This window comes from Centruroides vittatus, unplaced genomic scaffold, assembly GCF_030686945.1.
Source record: "Centruroides vittatus isolate TY-2023 unplaced genomic scaffold, ASM3068694v2 contig_986, whole genome shotgun sequence".
NCBI classification, from domain to species: Eukaryota; Metazoa; Arthropoda; class Arachnida; order Scorpiones; family Buthidae; genus Centruroides; species Centruroides vittatus.
Window position 1 is genome coordinate 1,816,642 of NW_027122655.1, and position 21,347 is coordinate 1,837,988.

General features: G+C 31.6%; 1 protein-coding gene across 2 annotated transcripts in view; it reads left to right on the forward strand.

The window, feature by feature from the left end:
* The window catches only part of LOC136985977 (ATPase family AAA domain-containing protein 2-like), a 119,469-nt gene that overhangs the window by 80,363 nt on the left and 17,759 nt on the right, over positions 1 to 21,347 (forward strand). For both annotated transcript variants that reach the window (XM_067283399.1, XM_067283400.1), the window contains 3 exons: positions 4,242 to 4,401; positions 18,882 to 19,004; positions 19,210 to 19,452. In XM_067283399.1, coding sequence (XP_067139500.1) covers positions 4,242 to 4,401; positions 18,882 to 19,004; positions 19,210 to 19,452 — 526 coding nt within the window. The remainder of the gene's footprint in view (positions 1 to 4,241; positions 4,402 to 18,881; positions 19,005 to 19,209; positions 19,453 to 21,347) is intronic.

Sequence of the window (21,347 nt, forward strand, 5' to 3'; positions counted from 1 at the left end):
ATAAAACCCTGTTGAAAGAAACACTACTGCCTGGAATATTGGTATGAGTTTAAGATCAAATCTGGATGAGAGAACTCTACATGGATTGGCTGAAGTCAGTGTGGTTCAGTGTTTTATGTGCACTGTTACATCAGCAGTTCATGTTAGTTGTTGACAGCTTCTGAGGACATCTGACTGAAAGCATGAAAAAGATGATGAGAGAAGAGAAAAGTGACATGATTGTAATAACAGGGGGGTTGACTGGAATGCTGCAACTACTTGATGTATTCACCTACCATTTTTGCTGCAGCTTGCAAAGGAATTAGCTGGATTGGATCAAACAGAAAACCCTCAGTCTTATATGTATAGGAAATCTGACCAAGAGCATCTAAAAAGAAAGCCAGATGTAGTATGTGTTCATCTTCTAAATACAGAAACAGTTGAACTGTGTGTTATCTAAGTAAGAAAGATGTATGTTAAGAATACAGTATTGTAGTGACAAAAATTGCCAAAACTAATATTTAAAAAAATGCTTTAAAAGTTAGATGTTTGTATTATGTTATCATTGATAAAAATAAAAACAGGTTTAAATGCAATATCTTAACTACCACTCCAACTGCACTTAATATAAAACACAAAAAAGACTTCAAAAACCTTTAATATGCAGTTAAAATTATCACAAACAATCTAACATTTTCGGTCAATAAAGTTGATCAAAAATATTAGATTGTTTGTGATAATTTTAGATTAATAATGTTAGATTAAGTTTGTGATAATAGATTGACCATATTTTTTGTGCAATATCTTAAGTTAAAAATGTATACCGTATTTTACGGACTATAAGATGCACTTTTTTCTTCAAAAAATTGCCTCCAAAATTCAGGTGCGTCTTATAGTTTGTAAAATACGGTATGTAAATTATTCAATTAAAATAAATCAAAGTTCTAATAAGTTTCTTCAAGTAATTTCAATCTAATTTATGTTCTTTAGTAAAATTTAAAGAACATATATAGAGCATTTGAAGAGTATATATGTTACCGGCCAAATCCGATTTCAGGCCAAACTAGTTTGTCCTACATGTGTCAGGCCAAATTAGTTTGTCCTGGGCCGAACTGATTTAGAATTATTATTCAAGTGTATTAATGGTTAAAATAAAATTAAAAGGCAATCAATTGGATGAACAATATTTATTCAAACATAGTCTACTTATTACAGAAAATGCTTTTAGCCCTAAGTATAAATAAATTAATTAAAATATCTATAACCATGAGGCAGATGATAATAGGGCTTATCATACCAATGATAATGGGCACAAACACTCAAGAATAAAACTAAAAACATTTAATAAAACAAAAACAGGGTGTACAATAAGATGATTACAAAAGTGTAGAAACCGAAAAATCCAAAATGCATTTCGGACTATTTTCCAATAGAAAATAGTCCCTCATCAGTTGGTTAACAAAAGGTGTTAGTATACTTAAGAATTATACTTAAAAATTATACAAGGTGAAAGAATAAATTTAAAATTAAACTAAAAATATGTCTAAAGCTATAGAATAAAGATGAAAATATCACCATGATAGTATGAGCAGTAAGCAATATCAATGTAGATACCTCCTTTGTAACCGCTCCCTGCATCTAGTAGTAATGTCTGAACCAGCAACTATGTTGTTTTATTATTTTTGGTATGTACATAATTTAAACTAACTTTATAACATATGTACATACCAAAAATAATAAAACAACATAGTTGCTGGTTCAGACATTACTACTAGATGCAAGGAGCGGTTACAAAGGAGGCATCTACATTGATATTGCTTACTGCTCATACTATCATGGTGATATTTTCATCTTTATTCTATAGCTTTAGACATATTTTTAGTTTAATTTTAAATTTATTCTTTCACCTTGTATAATTTTTAAGTATAATTCTTAAGTATACTAACACCTTTTGTTAACCAACTGATGAGGGACTATTTTCTATTGGAAAATAGTCCGAAATGCATTTTGGATTTTTCGGTTTCTACACTTTTGTAATCATCTTATTGTACACCCTGTTTTTGTTTTATTAAATGTTTTTACTTTGATTCTTGAGCGTTTGTGCCCATTATCATTGGTGTGATAAGCCCTACTATTATCTGCCTCACGGTTATAGATATTTTAATTAATTTAATAGTCTACTTAATTATAAAAATGGGGTTAATGTTACCCTAGATATCGAAGGTGGCGACTCGTCTCTGATTCCAGCAATCAGAAGACAGGGAACAGTGGGGACACACATTCTAACCTAACCTAACCTATTCTAATAAGTTACCATAATTATTAGAATAGGTTAGGTTAGGATGTGCATCCCCACTGTTCCCTGTCTTCTGATTGCTGAAATTGGAAACGAGTCACCATCTTTGATACCTTGGGTAACATTAACCAAAAACAGTATTTATTAGAAGTTACACAACACTTGTACAAAACTATAAAATAAAAATAAGCTAATTAGTACTTATCAGTTTGTATTTTTTTTATTAAGCCATGCACTTTTAAAGGTAATTAACTTTCAAAAATATTTTCAAAAATCCAAACGAAATAATAAAAATAACTTCGCCCACTCAGATTTTGCAATTTGAAGAAATAACCCTCCCTCTGTGCTTCACTAAGGTTTTCAATCATTAGTTGTTACTAATTTGGTAAAATTACTGATTTTTGTTTGTTTCAAACTATGGACTGCTAATGCACCTAAATTCAAGTTTCAAATATTATGGGATTCTGAGATACGATAAATCTGAGTTTAATTTTTTTTCGAAACATAAATGACTTTATCTGAAACTCCCTAAATTTAATAAATAATAAAATGTAAAAATACAGAGCATTCACAAAGATACAACCTTTGTCGTTGCCTTTTTCTTTTCGTCGTTGCACACCATCAGTAGACCATTGGATATTACAAAAATTATGGAGAAGACTTTCCTTTTTAGGCTACTGCCTCAGCAACAAATATGCAAAAATGGTAGAACATCCTCTGGTGTTTTGCCACTATCACAATAATATTTTTAAAAAAATTAACAAAGTAAAATTGTGGCCAATGTTATTTCACACACCATAGTAATTATTTAATTTATAACAATCTAAATATATAAAATTCTCACATGCGTGACAACCAAATGCAGGTTGTATCAACTTATACTAACTTATAACTTTCTTACAATTAAGGAAAATGGGAAAAAAGCAAAAGGGATAGGAAAGGAATAGAAATACCTGGGGTTTTTCGTAGCAACATGCTCTTGGATAGGACACTACTTTGAAACTCTCCTTTATTCGTGACCCTCTTGTTGTAGACCTTTCGTCTATTCCTGACTTCGTCATGTGTCCTCAAGGTTTTCTGTCCATAGTCTATTTTTTCTTTCTAACTTCTTTGGCACCTCTCAGTCTCAGATCATCTTTCTTCAGGTCTGGAGCACTCTTTTCCTCTCCCTACTTCTTCGAGGTCCTCATCAAAAGTGATTCTTTCTCTGTCCGTTTGGCCCCACACCGTCTTTTGTTCTACTTATTTTCGTGGAAAAGATAATCCTACCAAGGGCAAAAGGGTTAGACGGCCACACTATAATCAAACAAATATGTAATAACAAATTTGAATTTAAACGGTTTGAACATTTGGTTAAAAAATCATATGTAAATATTATACGTTTGGAAATTAAGTTATTACCATCAGAAATAAAAAATCGCATCTGAAATAGTACAGTAGAAGCCATTCTTCCAGTTAAACCTTAACGCTCTCCCTCTCTCCCGCGGGGGAATTTCAAAAATTTGCTTTTTAGTGTGCATTCCCATGGAGTACCCTACTAAAACGCAGTTAAAAACAAAAAATCACATCTAAAATAGTAGAGTAGAAGCCATTCTTCCGGTTAAGCCTTAATGCTCTCTCTCTCTCTCTCTCTCTCTCCCGCAGAGGAATTTCAAAAAATCCCTTCTTAGTGTGTGTTTCCATCGTCATACCCTAACTGTGTACCAAATTTCATTACTTTAGGTTCAGCAGTTTTCTCTGGGTGTTGATGAATCAATCAGTCAATACTATCTATATATATAAATTATATATATAGATAGATTTAAAAAAAAAAAAAAAAAAAAAAAAAAAAAAACAGCAGAATTTGATTACATAGAACAGATATAAATTTAAAAATATTGAGTTTATATGTAAACATAGTGGTATATTTAATAACTAGTATTATAAGAGTTGGCATTTTCTTAATGCACAAAATAATATTTTTCAGGTACCTGATTATTTGGAAGTGATTAAAAACCCAATGGACTTTGAAACAATGATGACAAAGATTGATCATTACCATTATGAAACAGTTGGCCATTTTCTAGAAGATATTGATCGCATCTGCGACAATGCTTTGGAATATAATCCTGTTCGTGAACCCACAGGTAGCATCCCAATTATTCTTACATTTTTAAACAATATGAAAGGTTTATTTATGTATGTATTAACAGATTTAAAAATGAGTCAAGATGAGGTCTAAATTTCAAGTGAAATGTAAATAGTATTTTAATATAAACAAAACAATTAAAACAAAACTTCTAATACTTTGAAGTTTTTGAGTTTATCAGGTGATTTAAACAAAATCCAATTGTAAAAATAACAAAACCAGTCATAAAACTTATAAAAAATTCAAACTCATTTGGAAATAATAATAAAATGTTTATGATCCAGTGCTTATATTAACTCAAAATGGCTAACACAGGGGTCAGCAACATTTCAGTGGTGTTATGCCAAACATAAGTTATAGTGTTATTCTGAGTGCCATGATTCTACCAAGCGACATGATTCTACCAAGTTTATTATACCTGAGTGACATGATTCTACCAAGTTTATTATATATGTTATTAAAATTAGTCTGATTATAATGGACTTCAAAATGTATAATTCTGAAGTTAAGTTGTTAATTAAATTATGTTCTTATGTGTGAAGTGCTTGCATAACATGTAGATGGCAACATGGGGTGTAAACACACGTGCTGTAATAGAAGTATACAAATGAGATTCGTTTTTAATGTACCACAGACTTTGTTGAACCATGATTTTCATTTAATGTGTAATTAATAATTAAAAAATAATTTTTACTACATTTCTGTTCAATCAGAGTGCCACTGAAAATTGTCCAGCATTCCCTGTTTGGCATGCATGCCATAGGTTGCTGACCCCTGAGCTAACAGATTGTTTTTGAATGCCCTTTTCCAAGATCTTTCAATCAGCATAAATTTGTAATTTACACTACTAATTGTATGCTAAGATATTTTTTTAAATCATAAAAAAATTATGTAATAAACTTTGTTCAAATATATATCAAATATATATATATATATATATATATATTTACTTTTGTTACAAGGATCTTAACTGAGAAGGGGAAGTTGTAACATTGTCTTCGGGGATTTTGATGATAATGTTTGTGCAGTATGAACTAAGGCTCAGTACGAATCTTTATCAAGCAAAGTTAGAATATGCACTTCTCAAATGTATTCAAGAAAATCAAAGTTAAAAAACTTTGGGTGACTTATGAGTAACTTTTGTTAAATGTTTTGTCAAAGACCATGTGGCTTGGCAGGAATCAGTTTTGCTTTGGTTTGAATAAGATTTATGATGGAGATCCCCTTTATGCATCAATTACAAAGGGTAACAACTGTTACTCACTGGATATTAGTACAGTAAACACAGCTTAAACAACCATTATAGATCAAGAACAAAACTTTAATTTAATAATGAAAAAATATACTGAGTAATGTTTTCAATCAATTCTGATTTTCTTCAGGTCAGTTATGTTACACGAACATTGACAAATGTACAACAAAGTTTGTATAATCAGGAATTCAACTGCCAGGTAGCTTGGTATCAAATTTTACATTTTTCAATCATTTTCATTCATTCTTCTTCTCTTCCTCATGGTTTATATGGAGATATTAAATCATTTTCTTTTTATTCCTCATATATATATATATATAAAAATGGAAGCCTACTAACCTTAATTGAGGAACCTTTATGTTGACTGGTAGGCTGGTGGAATGATTGTAGAACCTATGTGCATATTTTGTGACACTTGAACATGCCTGTTCTTCCATATTTTTCTATTGTCAATAATGTTACACTTGTTTGCAATATGCTTTAGACCCTTTACCTGCTGTATATTCACATATTGCATTTTCTATATTCCTATCATCTGTAATTACCACATCTGTGTAATATGCATTACCCTTGGTTAATTTAGACTTTGTGACTTAAAATATGATAAATTTTCCTTTAATTTTTTTCATTATTAATAAAAATTCAATAAAATGTATCTGTACAGCAGATAGCAGCATTCTTTGATCAGACATCTTCATATTGGCATCAGTTTTCTCTGTAGTCAATACTGGTATTTGTAAATATATTGTGAAAATTTTTTTAAAGAATTTCCTTTTAAATTTTAAATGTAATTATCATCCTGGCTATTTACTAGTTTTATTAAGGGTATTTGTAAACTTGGAGAGAGATTTTTATATTCAAATGAATCAGAATGTTTGAGTGCTGGATAGCTGTCAGAAGGTAGAGAAATTGAGAGTTGCTTGAATCTTCTCATATGCTAATAATTTGAAAAATATTGTAAGCTGGTTTAAAATTGAAAAGTAAAAAATTTTCTAAATTCACAATATAAAATATAGTACAGTAGTAAAAAAATTTTGATATGGATAGTCTAAACATAGGAAAAGCAAATAAAGTGTTTCTTGTAATTTTATTTGGTACTCTTAATGGGATCATTGAGTATGAAAGAAATAATTATTTTCTTATGCCAGATTTTTATCAGATATAAGTTTAAGAGCATTGTCTGTTGGCATGCTCATTGTATTTTTAAACCAATTTTTAAATTTTAGAAGTGTAAAATTCCAAAATTTAAAATTTGTCCTAAACTAATTTTCAATATATGTTCCAGAAATAAAGCAAAAAATAAGTTAATGTATGGATAGACCTGAAGTTGATTTGTAAATCAGCTTGAAAACATTTGTCCAATCATTAAATTTCTTCTGAAAGAGAAAAGGTTGTTTGCATGATATTATTTGATTATTTTCCAGTTTGAATCTCTTTTTCATATTCTTTCAATGTTTTGTTATATAGGGGTGGCCTCATTCCAACTTCTGTTATATTCAGAAATAAAATGTTTGAGAATCCTCTCAATGTAAATGGTGGGTGATGCAGTCTTATCCACTACTGGTCTTACTTCTGTTCCTTTCTTATGTACCCTAGCAAACACAAAGATCAACATCACCTAAACACTGGGGAGAAATCAGCACTTCTTCTGGAACCTGTTACTGGTGTGCTTCGTGAAAATCCAGACTTATTACAAATGCTTTCAAACTTTTGAACAGTTCTTCTTCAATGAAATTTGATGGAATGCTTCAAAATGGAACGTGAATATTCAAAAAACAAATCAAACACCTGTTTTACAAAATCCATTGCGACGGGCATGTGGGTTCGTGTGCCAGGGCACCCACATGCAAGCTAGAGAAGACTACCCACCACCTACTATCTCCACACCTGGAAGCCTACCCTCATATCATCAATAATCCTGTAGATTTCATTCACCTCCTATGGGATCTACACTCATCATTGCAATTTATTACCATCTCGGACCTCAAATCCCTTCACCCTTCAGTGAAGTTCCCTCCAGCCTTTTTCTTCCTTAGGGATTTTTTGCTTATTTTTGTTCAAGATCAGACTCTACACCAACAAGTGCTAGAAATGGCCATCTCATCTGTTACAATTCAATCTCTGTTTTCAATGGTACTGTTTACAAGCAAAAAAGAGGAGTGCCCATGGGTAGCCCACTGTCTGGAGACCTTTGCGAAATGATCATTACACAACTTGAGCACAAGGTCTTCCCACCATTCCTCCCAAATATCCTACTTTATAAGAGATACATAGACGACATTTTCATCATGTGGAAGATGATGCCAAATTTGTCATCTTTCGTACAAGCTGTTAATAACAATCCATATGGCCTAACAATAGGAGTTGAGCAAACTAGCAACACTGAGATCCATTTTCTGGACATAAGCATTAGAGTGGAAGGGTCTACAATCTGCATGTTAGTATACCGCAAACCATGTGTGTCTTCTACATACATACATGTGAGTTCATGCAACCATTCTCTGCAGTATAAGACTGCAGCGTTTAATGCTCTAGTTAAAAGATCATTTTCCTATTCATCCACTGTGCAAGCCCTAGCCACTGAGCTAGTTCACATTAAGAAGATAGCAACCAGACACGGTACCCTAATCTAACATCCCGTTTAACTGAGCAATATCATTGCTCACAATGTGAATACAATGGCCAGCATCAATCCTAACAGTCTAACACGTGTCTCAATATCACATTTAACCCATATATTAAGGCGGTGTACATGGAGATTGCCAACAAACATCATATGCAGATAAGCATACAGGAGATGTCTGATGATCTTCAACATCCTCCAAAATGAAAAAGACACTCTAGATCGTAACAGACTTTCCGGTGTCTACTCCATCCTGCTTAAAGACAACAGATGGGACAAAGACCTGATATGTATTGGTTCCACCACATACTCTTTAAGTACCCAAATAAGAGAACACCAAGCGGACCTCAAGGGCAACTCACTACTGCCCTTGCCATGTATGCATTGGATCCAGACATTGAAGCGGAGTTTGACAAGGCTGAGATCCTCATCAGTACACCTCATCAGGAGCAAAATGGCTGGAAGCCACAGCCATTCACAGAGCTAGCCACAGGACCACCTGTGTCAACCGGAAGGAGGAGATTAATCTATCAGTAGTCTGGCAGGCCCTCATAGAAACTGACCCTTAATTACCACATCCATACACGAACTCGCATGCCCGTCACAATGGATTTCGTAAAACAGGTGTTTGATTTTTTTTTTTTTTTGAATATTTACGTTCCATTTTGAAGCATTTCATTGGATTTCATTTGAAGAAGAACTGTTCAAAAGTTTGAAAGCATTTGTGATAAGTCTGGATTTTCACAAAGCACACTGGTAACAGGTTCCTGAAGAAGTGCTCAAACACAAAGATGCAACGATTTTCAGGACCTGAAATTGAGGCCTTCTGCAAATGAAGGACTCCAGCTAAAGGTGTGTTAACAAAATACAGGACTCTGGAGTGTTGCTTAAACACTATATTCTTTGATTTACAGTAGAGAGTCTTTAATCGGAATCGCCGGTAATCGGAACGATTTTCAGTCAGACTGTGTCCTGCTGAATCGAACGTTTTTGATACTAGATTTACTTCTAAAGTATAATTTTCATGTTTTTATATTTTTCAATATATTTATTTTGTTTGTACAAAATAAAAAAATAATTTTTATTGATACGATAGCCTTGATTATTATTATACAAATTTTCGTTAGGCTTAAAATCGACGAAAATTCAACACGAAGTGACACTCAACGGAGGTAAATTCAACACAAAGCGACATGCAATGGAGAAAAATTTGAACATCAGACAGGTTAATGTAATTTTTCGTACATAATCGGTAATCGGAACAAATCACTAATCTGAATAACCCCAGTCCCCAATTGATTCCGATTAACGACTCTCTACTGTATTAGCCTTAGTAATTACTATATCATTATTTTGTAGCCAATGTTGGGAAGCATGCACGTCTTTCCAGAAAGATGTGATCATCCTTGGAACTGTATATTATGAAAATAAAATGCTGTTTTTCCACTGATAAAATTTTTCATGCATTTTGTCTTGCTTGGATGTGCATGCTTCCAAAATAATGATATAGTGGCTGTTATGGCTGATAAATCAAACTAAATAAATACCTTCTATAACCGATAACTGGCGTGAAATATTTATAAACTGGCAAATGTTTTCGCTGCCCCTCCTGGGCTCTTCCTCAGGCCAATTTTTGCTGTAACTGGATTCAATAATCGAATGCTTGCTTTGAATAAATGGAACATGTTCCGCTTCTAAAAGAAATTTTAAAGATTTAGAACGGCACGTTCCGTTCTAAATCTTTAAAATTTCTTTTTTTCCCATTGGGAAAACGATGTGCGCATCCTGTGCTAATTACGTGTAACATTTAACCATTTATGACCTTTCTTCCAATAAAAATTGCCAAGCTGTAGAGAGATTCATTTCCTCTTTGAAATTGATGCACGTTGTGCGATCGGCCTTGAAAATTTCCATCACTTCCAAAGTTCTCAGATGTTCTTGATGTTGGGTGGTGCGAATCACTCTTGCCTCATTAAAAATTAGTGTTATTTCCGGGTTTATTGCATACGTGGACAATGCCGTTGTATATTTAAATCAAAGGCTATAGTGTTGATTAAACGAGCCATATACAGGGCAGCCATCTTGGAGCACATACTGGACACAGAAATCATTACTGCACCACAGGATTTTGCCTATAAGCATAAGAAAGGAACAGAAATGAGACCAGTAGTGGATAAGCGCATCACCCACCATTTACATTGAGAGGATTCTCAACCGTTTTAACTCTGATTGCCTCAAGACCTCCCTGTTTGTTTTTGACAGCCCTGACATGTTACTTTGGAGATTATTCAATTTTAATGTGGGACCACAGATGTTCTTTATAGTATTGGATTTCAAATCTATGTTTCCATCAATCATGATTGAACCATGTGTTTGTGAACTACGAGGCTTTCTATTTACAAATATCAAGCACTCATTTGTCCATCTTAGAGTTGTTGCACTTGATCTGTTATTTGTCATTCTTTGCTTTTGAAGGAACTGTTTATTTCCAATTTAGGGGTGTCCCATATGAGGGATTTTATGTGAACTGGTAGTTAGATGACTGGAAGAGAAAATTCTCCCATTCTTTGAGAACAATGTCTTATTGTCAATGACATTTTGATAATTTTGTCTTGTGAATCACCCCTACACAACTTCCTGCAGGCCATTAATAACAACCTTTACAGTCTAACACTATCTCTGGAGCAAAGTAGTGATAAGCAGGTAAATGTTTTTGAATCTCACCATTACTTCGAGTAATGGAGTTTTCACTACAGATATTATCTGTAAAGGTACATACAAACCATTCTTTATTCCACCATGCTTGCATGATTCTTTGAAGTATAAACTAGCTGCCTTCAGGGCCTTAGTCCACAGAGCATTCACCCACTGTTCTAACAATACCCTTAGACAAAGGGATCTCAATGCATTTTCCATATTGCCAAAGTGTTTAGATAGCAACGCAAACTTATCAACATGTTTATAAAGTATTTCAACAGGTCTAAAGCAGAGACAATCAGCAAGGACACCAAGCCCTTTCAAGCTATCACATATAACCAGTGATTAAGTGGTAGGAGATCAGACAGCAATCTGACATCTGAATTGCATAAAAGAAATCTCTGACTGTCTCTTCATTACTTAAAAATGACAACAATCCTCCTGATGAAAAGGCTCTGCCAGGGGTATACACAACTCCTTTGTATGACCATGGGTTTGTTGACAATATAGGCACTACCTTTAGCTCCCTCGAGACAAGGCTCAGGGAACACCAGGACTCAATTACTAAAAGAACAGGATCCATGACCTTGGCTGCCTATGCATTGAACAGAGGCACGTAGACATTCACTTTGATAGAGCTCACCTTCTACATTGAAATGTTTAGGATAGTATTTATGCATAAACCAAAAAGTTACTCTCCTGTCACATCACTTTATGCATGCTATTATATTTAATGCTACAGACTTGACAATGGTGACTAAACAGTCGCCACTGTCAAGTCTTTAGCTTTACAAAAGTCTCCAGTGTGCAGTAGTGCTCTTACTCATATTTGTGAGATTGCTGTTTGCATCTCAACAAGGAAACTTTTCTTTTGAAATCAATGCAATTTTTACATAAAACAATTGTAAATTATATGGGTTTATACATTTTGTCTATTTATTTCTTTAATTCATTAACCCAGGATTATTTATATTTTAAGTAGTGAAGATCATACAGACAATTTGCAGTTTTTCTTAAAATCCTTTTTATATCAGTCAGGGACTGATAACAATTTGAAGATAAAAAAAAAACTAAAAAATTTAAAAACAGATTGACAATACACCATTAAAAACAATATACTTGCATAATAAAATTGTATGTAGACACTGACCTATTATAGGATTCAATGCTTACTGAACATTGAAAACAGAGGGCTCTAGCATCAAATTCAACAGCATTTATAAGTATGACTTTTAGACCAATTGTCATTGTGAAGACATTTACCTTTGATTTAAGAAAAGTTCACTTGTTGAGATGTGAACCACTAATCTGCAAATATGAGTAAGACACTCTGCACTGACCCACACAGCCTTTAATGAAAGGTTCTACAAAAATTACTCATAAATTGCTCAGAATTTTTTAACTTTGATTTTCTTGAAAAATTTGAGAAGTACACATTTTCCCTTTGCATGATAAAGGTTTATATTGGGACTTTCCACACAAGCAGTATTATCAAAATCTCCAAGGACCACATCATAACTTTTCCTTGAAAGTGCAGTGGCCATTGCACTCTTGAGAACAAAATCTGATAAAATATTTTAAAATGCTAAATTACACACAATTGAAACATTTTAAAAATTCTTTGTAAATCTTTATTCTTTGATTCTTTTATCATCTTTATAATTTGTTCAATGTATTTTTGCTTTTAGTTAGATAAAAATCTAAAAACTAGATTTACTTATCTGGAAAATTTTTAGAATCTTTATTATTAATTAATATGCTTTTCATATATTCCAGGCTCTTCTGCGTGTTTCAAAAATTTATTTGATCTTATTCTGTAACTTATCTTTATCCCAGTCTATTCTTATATATCTTAAATTATTTTTAGCTTAACATTATTATTATTATTATTATTATTATTCTTTCAACTTGTAGATCTTTCTTGTGTTTTTTTTTTATTCTAACTTCATTTTTGCTTCTATATAAATGCTCCTCTCTTCTTCAATTTCTTTTGTTAGATTAATTTTATCACCTCTTGTATTTTTAGTGATTAACTCTATAAATTCAGGTTTAAATGCAGTTGATACACCCACGATCAGTACAAAGACAAGCTCCCATTACTCTAATGCATGTACTAGTGCACTGTAGAAATTTTTATACCTGGTATCTTTTGCTAATTTTTGTGCAGAATTTTATGAAAGGATTTATTATACCAAATATTTTACCAGTGAGTTATTTCTGTGAGTAACTGTATTTAATTAAATTTAAATTATGAATAAAATATTCTAATTCTAAAGTTTTCCACTGCATGGAGTTCATGCTTCTTTTATATTTGTGTACTTTATGAAATGCATTTTGAGTGTGAAAATAGTATGTAGTTCTCTTTGATCTGGAGTATACATTAAAAATATATATTAAAAGATATCAGTAATACTGCAGTCTGTATATTTGTTAATGCAACATTACTGATATCTATTAAATCTGTCATTTTTACATTTGGCATATCCAAATGCATTTTGCAATGTTTACAAATGCACTGCATAAGAAGTAAATGTTTTTATTAGATCAGTTAATGGTTGGACTAAAAACCCAAAGTTGAGTTTTAATTAAACACTTGGCTTTATTTCCATCTTATTTAGTTGATACGTACCATTTGCCCATTTGCACGTTTCGGGCATAGAGCCCCTCATCAGTCAACTAGATAATACAACAATTAAAATATTATACAAAGTATTTTACCAAACAAAAATAAAATTATCACAAGGTATGGTGCTTACCATTATCATATTTGATCTGCTATGCATACAAGGTTTAAACTCTGACGACACATGTATCACATTTTTTATAAACTGAGTAATCTCTTTTACATACAATATTTATATCTAGTATAAAAACAATGTATAAGAGTATAAGTGATAAATAATAAGATATTTTAAAAATGTAAAAATTCTCTAAAAACACTGACCGGAAGTAGGTTAACTGATTACTTGTTGTACTGTACATAATCTTTTGCTTATTTTACGATATCCAGTTATCACAATATCTAGAAGTTGTAGACTATAGCTGTGTTCGTATTACGGAGTATAATAAGTGATTTTTCACAAGGATGTAAAAATTCGTTTTCATTAGTGTCTTATGGCTGTTTCGGCCTCGTTTTCCGTGCTGCGGCGTAGTACAAATTTACATATTTTTTCAGAGTTATTACAGATGGTTAGCAGCGATGTAATTTCTTACAATAATCACAACTTATATTAATACATACAATGTGTTTTACAATATTTTTAACCAGTTTTCATTTATTTTTACGCTTAGATTTTTATTAATGCAATTTTTGGCGGTTAGGATTGAAGCACTTTCTTTGAATTTTCTGTTATACATATTTTTTTCCTTGTATAGGATTTGAGCGTTATTCTTGTCTATGTTGCAGTCGTTAAGTAAACAGTGATCGTGGAAAACGGAGTTTAGTCTATGGTATTTAAAAGAACACATCGCAGACCTCAATCTTATGCCTAGTTTTCGTTTGGTCTCTCCTATGTAGAAATTAGTTGTGTTGCAGGTGCACGGTATCTTATAAACTACATTTCTTGTTTCTTCTTTTTTTTCTGGTTCTCTGTTGGGTTTTGTGGGTCTTAATCTATTTTGTAATTTTTTGTATTTTGGAGCCAGCTTTATGTTCATTTTTTGTAGATCTTTGTTGATGTCTTCATATAGTCCCTTTATATATGGAAAGCTGATATATTTTATGTCCGTATTTGGCTTCTTTGCTTTATTGTTATTCATGTTACTGTTTATCTTATTTTCCCAGCAATTAATTAAACTGTTGGGGTAACCGTTGAGAACAAATTTCTTTTTTAATTCTTTAGTATGGGTATGTATGTCTGTCGGGTTGCTGGTTCTAGTGATGATTTTTGTATACTCCATTTTGAAGATGTTTTGTTTTATATATGAAGGGATATTAGAGTCGTATCTGATTGTTACGTCTATGGAGCATGGTTTTTTATAAGGTTTAAATTCTAGGCTGTAATCGTTCCTTTTAATTGTAACATCCAAGTAATTTATACTCTTATTGGTTTTGTTCTCTTCTTCAACAGTAAACTGTATTTCCTCGTTTATGTTGTTTATGATGGTTTCTATGTTATTAATCATAGTTTCTTGTTCATTATATATCATTAAAATGTCGTCTACGTAACGTTTGTAAAATTTAATTCCCTGTATCTTGCTGATTTCCTCGTCTATATCGATCATTACTAATTCTGCTAATTTAGGTCCAACTACTGAGCCCATGCTAATCCCATCGTTTTGAGTGTAGTAATCGCTTTCCATTTCAAAGTAGTTGCTTCTGTACAAAAAGTTTAATAAGTCTATCGTTTCTTGTCCTACGTTAAGTTGTTTTAATTTCGTTTCTACAATGTCCCATGTCATTGAGGGGTACATATTGATAATGTCTAAGCTGGCTATTTTAAAGGTATTTTGTATTGTTACATTTTTTATGTCTGTTAAAAGTTCTTCCGTACTGTATATTGAAAATCTTGAATTTTGGTAGGCTTTCAGTTTTTCTTTTAAAAATTTTGAGGTTGTATAGCAGAGTGAATTTAAAGTCTATAATGGGTCTCACTTTTTCGTTTGGTTTGTGAGTTTTAAGTTGGATGTTGAATTTGGGCGTACGATCATTGTCATTATTCAAAATAAATTCGGTTTCTCTTTTTGACAGTTTTTCCGTCTTCTGTAAAAGTGTGATTCTACTCTTTAGTTCTTTGATTATAATCTCTTTTGGATCTATTGGGAGCTTTCAAAAACGATTATCATTTACTAGTTCTTGTTTTTTGCCTTTTACGCAATCGTTATCCACGAGAATAATCTGCTTAGAACCTTTGGAAGAGACCAGATACAAGATTTACGATCTTATGAATTTAATAAGTGTAAAAACTTTGGAAAAAAGGTTCGATTATCCAACTAATGCCGAAAAAAACGATTGGGCACAATCTCTAATTATAAACAAAACTCAAGTAACAGTCCCTGATGATATATTGGACACTATAAGTAAAGGTCTGGACTTTAACGGCCCTAATAGATGGGAGGTGTTAACAATAATCCCAAATCTAGATCGAGTTTGTAATAATTTACGAGAAATGGAAGCACAAATTGCAAAGGCTACTCTAAGTAATAAGATAAAGAAATACATAAAAAAAGAAAAAGGCAAAACAGTTATAAAGGATAAGGAATATTATAAATATAGAGATAAAATTAGTAAAGCGAAAAACTTCTTATCTCTATATTTATAATATTCCTTATCCTTTATAACTGTTTTGCCTTTCTAAGCAGATTATTCTCGTGGATAACGATTGCGTAAAAGGCAAAAAACAAGAACTAGTAAATGATAATCGTTTTTGAAAGCTCCCAATAGATCCAAAAGAGATTATAATCAAAGAACTAAAGAGTAGAATCACACTTTTACAGAAGACGGAAAAACTGTCAAAAAGAGAAACCGAATTTATTTTGAATAATGACAATGATCGTACGCCCAAATTCAACATCCAACTTAAAACTCACAAACCAAACGAAAAAGTGAGACCCATTATAGACTTTAAATTCACTCTGCTATACAACCTCAAAATTTTTAAAAGAAAAACTGAAAGCCTACCAAAATTCAAGATTTTCAATATACAGTACGGAAGAACTTTTAACAGACATAAAAAATGTAACAATACAAAATACCTTTAAAATAGCCAGCTTAGACATTATCAATATGTACCCCTCAATGACATGGGACATTGTAGAAACGAAATTAAAACAACTTAACGTAGGACAAGAAACGATAGACTTATTAAACTTTTTGTACAGAAGCAACTACTTTGAAATGGAAAGCGATTACTACACTCAAAACGATGGGATTAGCATGGGCTCAGTAGTTGGACCTAAATTAGCAGAATTAGTAATGATCGATATAGACGAGGAAATCAGCAAGATACAGGGAATTAAATTTTACAAACGTTACGTAGACGACATTTTAATGATATATAATGAACAAGAAACTATGATTAATAACATAGAAACCATCATAAACAACATAAACGAGGAAATACAGTTTACTGTTGAAGAAGAGAACAAAACCAATAAGAGTATAAATTACTTGGATGTTACAATTAAAAGGAACGATTACAGCCTAGAATTTAAACCTTATAAAAAACCATGCTCCATAGACGTAACAATCAGATACGACTCTAATATCCCTTCATATATAAAACAAAACATCTTCAAAATGGAGTATACAAAAATCATCACTAGAACCAGCAACCCGACAGACATACATACCCATACTAAAGAATTAAAAAAGAAATTTGTTCTCAACGGTTACCCCAACAGTTTAATTAATTGCTGGGAAAATAAGATAAACAGTAACATGAATAACAATAAAGCAAAGAAGCCAAATACGGACATAAAATATATCAGCTTTCCATATATAAAGGGACTATATGAAGACATCAACAAAGATCTACAAAAAATGAACATAAAGCTGGCTCCAAAATACAAAAAATTACAAAATAGATTAAGACCCACAAAACCCAACAGAGAACCAGAAAAAAAAGAAGAAACAAGAAATGTAGTTTATAAGATACCGTGCACCTGCAACACAACTAATTTCTACATAGGAGAGACCAAACGAAAACTAGGCATAAGATTGAGGTCTGCGATGTGTTCTTTTAAATACCATAGACTAAACTCCGTTTTCCACGATCACTGTTTACTTAACGACTGCAACATAGACAAGAATAACGCTCAAATCCTATACAAGGAAAAAAATATGTATAACAGAAAATTCAAAGAAAGTGCTTCAATCCTAACCGCCAAAAATTGCATTAATAAAAATCTAAGCGTAAAAATAAATGAAAACTGGTTAAAAATATTGTAAAACACATTGTATGTATTAATATAAGTTGTGATTATTGTAAGAAATTACATCGCTGCTAACCATCTGTAATAACTCTGAAAAAATATGTAAATTTGTACTACGCCGCAGCACGGAAAACGAGGCCGAAACAGCCATAAGACACTAATGAAAACGAATTTTTACATCCTTGTGAAAAATCACTTATTATACTCCGTAATACGAACACAGCTATAGTCTACAACTTCTAGATATTGTGATAACTGGATATCGTAAAATAAGCAAAAGATTATGTACAGTACAACAAGTAATCAGTTAACCTACTTCCGGTCAGTGTTTTTAGAGAATTTTTACATTTTTAAAATATCTTATTATTTATCACTTATACTCTTATACATTGTTTTTATACTAGATATAAATATTGTATGTAAAAGAGATTACTCAGTTTATAAAAAATGTGATACATGTGTCGTCAGAGTTTAAACCTTGTATGCATAGCAGATCAAATATGATAATGGTAAGCACCATACCTTGTGATAATTTTATTTTTGTTTGGTAAAATACTTTGTATAATATTTTAATTGTTGTATTATCTAGTTGACTGATGAGGGGCTCTATGCCCGAAACGTGCAAATGGCAAATGGTACGTATCAACTAAATAAGATGGAAATAAAGCCAAGTGTTTAATTAAAACTCAACTTTGGGTTCTTAGTCCAACAATCAACAAAACACGGTTTCAAAGAAGAAATAGATCAGCTAATGCTCATTTAGGGATCACTTCTTATCATCATTTGTAAGATGATGATAATTCTATTCTTAACTTTCAGGTATCCAACATCATTTACTCTTTCACATTTCACATTATTATATAAAAATATTGACTCATGAAATGTTTGGCTTTCATCACTGCTTGGAAGTTTTATTTAAAATAGAGTATAATTTTGTATTGACCTGTCTAATACAACAAATTTGTCTTTTATTTATTCATCTTGATTGTGTTTTATGAAAAATTGTTTCAAATTTATTTGAATTTTATTTTAGACAGACTCATTCGTCATCGTGCTTGTGCTTTAAAAGACACCGCACATGCTTTGGTGGATAGTGAGTTGGATGAACAGTTTGAAAAAATGTGCCAGGACATACATGAAGCTAGAGTGAAAAGAGGTAAACTATTTATCTTGTTTACTATAATTGATGTAGAGATTAAAAACTGTTTTTGGAAGTTGTAAATGTTAATAAATACATGACATAATTCTTTTTTAATCTCAAGTTTTTTATGTGAGAAGACTTTCTTGAAGATTTTGATTATTTTTTAATGTTTATTAATTTATGTAATATTTATTGCCTAAGTAAAACTTTTTTATTTCAGGTGAAATCAGCAAATATATACCAAAGCCATTTCGAGTGCAATCACCCTCAAACGAAACTGTGGAGGCGGATTTGACATCTAAATCCACTGGCACAGTTCCAACAACCTCCACTTCAGAAACTTGTACCACCAATGATAGTTCCAGTCAGAGTTACATTACCCGCCACGGCAAGCGCCAACAGAAATTGCAAGAGATCGTTACTAATAATGGAGAAACAGCCAAGAAAACATGGCAAAACTGTGGTTAGTTCTCTCATTTAATATTATGGGTTTTCAAAAATACCATTTTTACTTGGTGTACCATATTTAAGATAAGAAAAATGCTATATTCAGGAAATCAAAACAAACATTTTTAATCAGAAATGTTTCCTTTCTTTTGAAAGAACATAATCAGCTTTGAAACTACAAAGTGCATTAGAATAAATTTGAAAGATTTTTAAATTTAAAATTACAAGAAAATTATTATGCATAAAAGTATATGAAAAGTAAATACAAAATAAAGTAAGCTAAAAATAAATTAAAATTAAAACAAGAAATAAACAAAAAGAATTAAAAATGGTATAGTGTTAAATACAGGCTCACAGCAACCCATATTATTGACCTCAGACAAACCCTGTGTCTTGATGTCACTCTAAATAAAGTAAGAAGGTGTTTTTTTTTTTTTTTGAAGAAAAAAAAATATATAGTTGTGTCTAGAATGGTAGTCCATCTACTATCTGAGGCAAAGTCATTGGCATTAATTGTTACAATTTTGCTTGAAAAAGGTATATGCAGCACTATTCTATTTACATCTATTCACATCTGTCAGATTATATGGTTGTCTGCACAAAATTTAATGTTTAAAGGGCTTTTATAAAAACCTGGATCTTCTTATATAGCACTCATTGCCTCAAAGTCATAGCACTTTGCTTATTACTCTGTATAGATCATAGTGCTCCTTAATACACTGCCATAACATTTTATATGTCATTCTTATGTAGTAAAAATCTTGTTCTTTAATAAGTTTGATCATATTTATACCTATCATATCCATTTGTTTAATTTTCTATTTGTTGGTACATAATAGTTGCATGAATTTCGATATTCTTGCATACATTTGCTCTCTGCAAGAACATAAAAATGATATCATTAATTTTAGAGCTACTGCCAATCTTTCCAAAAATGTATTAGAAAATAATTACGTGCCATTATGGGCTGACCTTAAATTAATAAAACCACGTTCCTTTCAACTATAGAATCCTTTACTTATGGAAGTCTTTGTTCATAACAGCACAAAAAGCATGTAACAAACCATCTCTTGACCTAGGGGGAGTTTAGATCAGTTTATACAAAGCTAGTATATATGTAGTAGTATTTTTTATATTATGTATTTATATTTAAATTTTCATTCTTTTTGTTTGTTTATTTTTTATTTTTCATTCCATTTTTTATCTATGATGTTAATATGTATGTGTCTTATTGTTTATCATCTGATGTTATAGCATTCTATGAACAATCTAAATAACATGTGTTTTTACACTTCCTTAATAGTTCAATTTACACGCTTCTGAAATGTAATTAACACCTGATCGAAAATGTTGATGTGTTCTAAAATTTTTAAAAATGGTTAATACATTATAGCTCTTAATTGTTCTTTAGAATGTTGTAACATAATTATATTCTATTGTTCGTTGCCTGAAGAAGACAATTTTGAATTTGTTGAAAGTGCTTGTGTTCTTAATTTTATATTAAAAGCTCATTTAGTGCTGACAGACAGTAAAATTTTTTTATTATTAGCAGTATTCTACATGTTTTCAAATTTGTATTTCATGTGAAAAATGCAGAGATTTATTGGTTATAATTAGGTCAGATATGTAGGGTGTAACAAAAAACTCTGTGCCAATATTTTAAAGATAGATTCTAAGATCAAAAATAAGCTTAAAATCATGAATAAATGTTTTTCAAATTTTGCTTTATTTTAGAGATTTGGCCTGTCAAAGTCATGTTGAAAACCAATTTTAATACTTTGTGGTGTGAGATATAGGAATGACCTTGACCCTGTAATTTTTCATAATTTGTTTAAACATGTCTGCTTGTATTTCCTATGGCTATTGTTCTTTTGTAAGTAGTATACAGTAGATCCCCTATAACACGGGTTC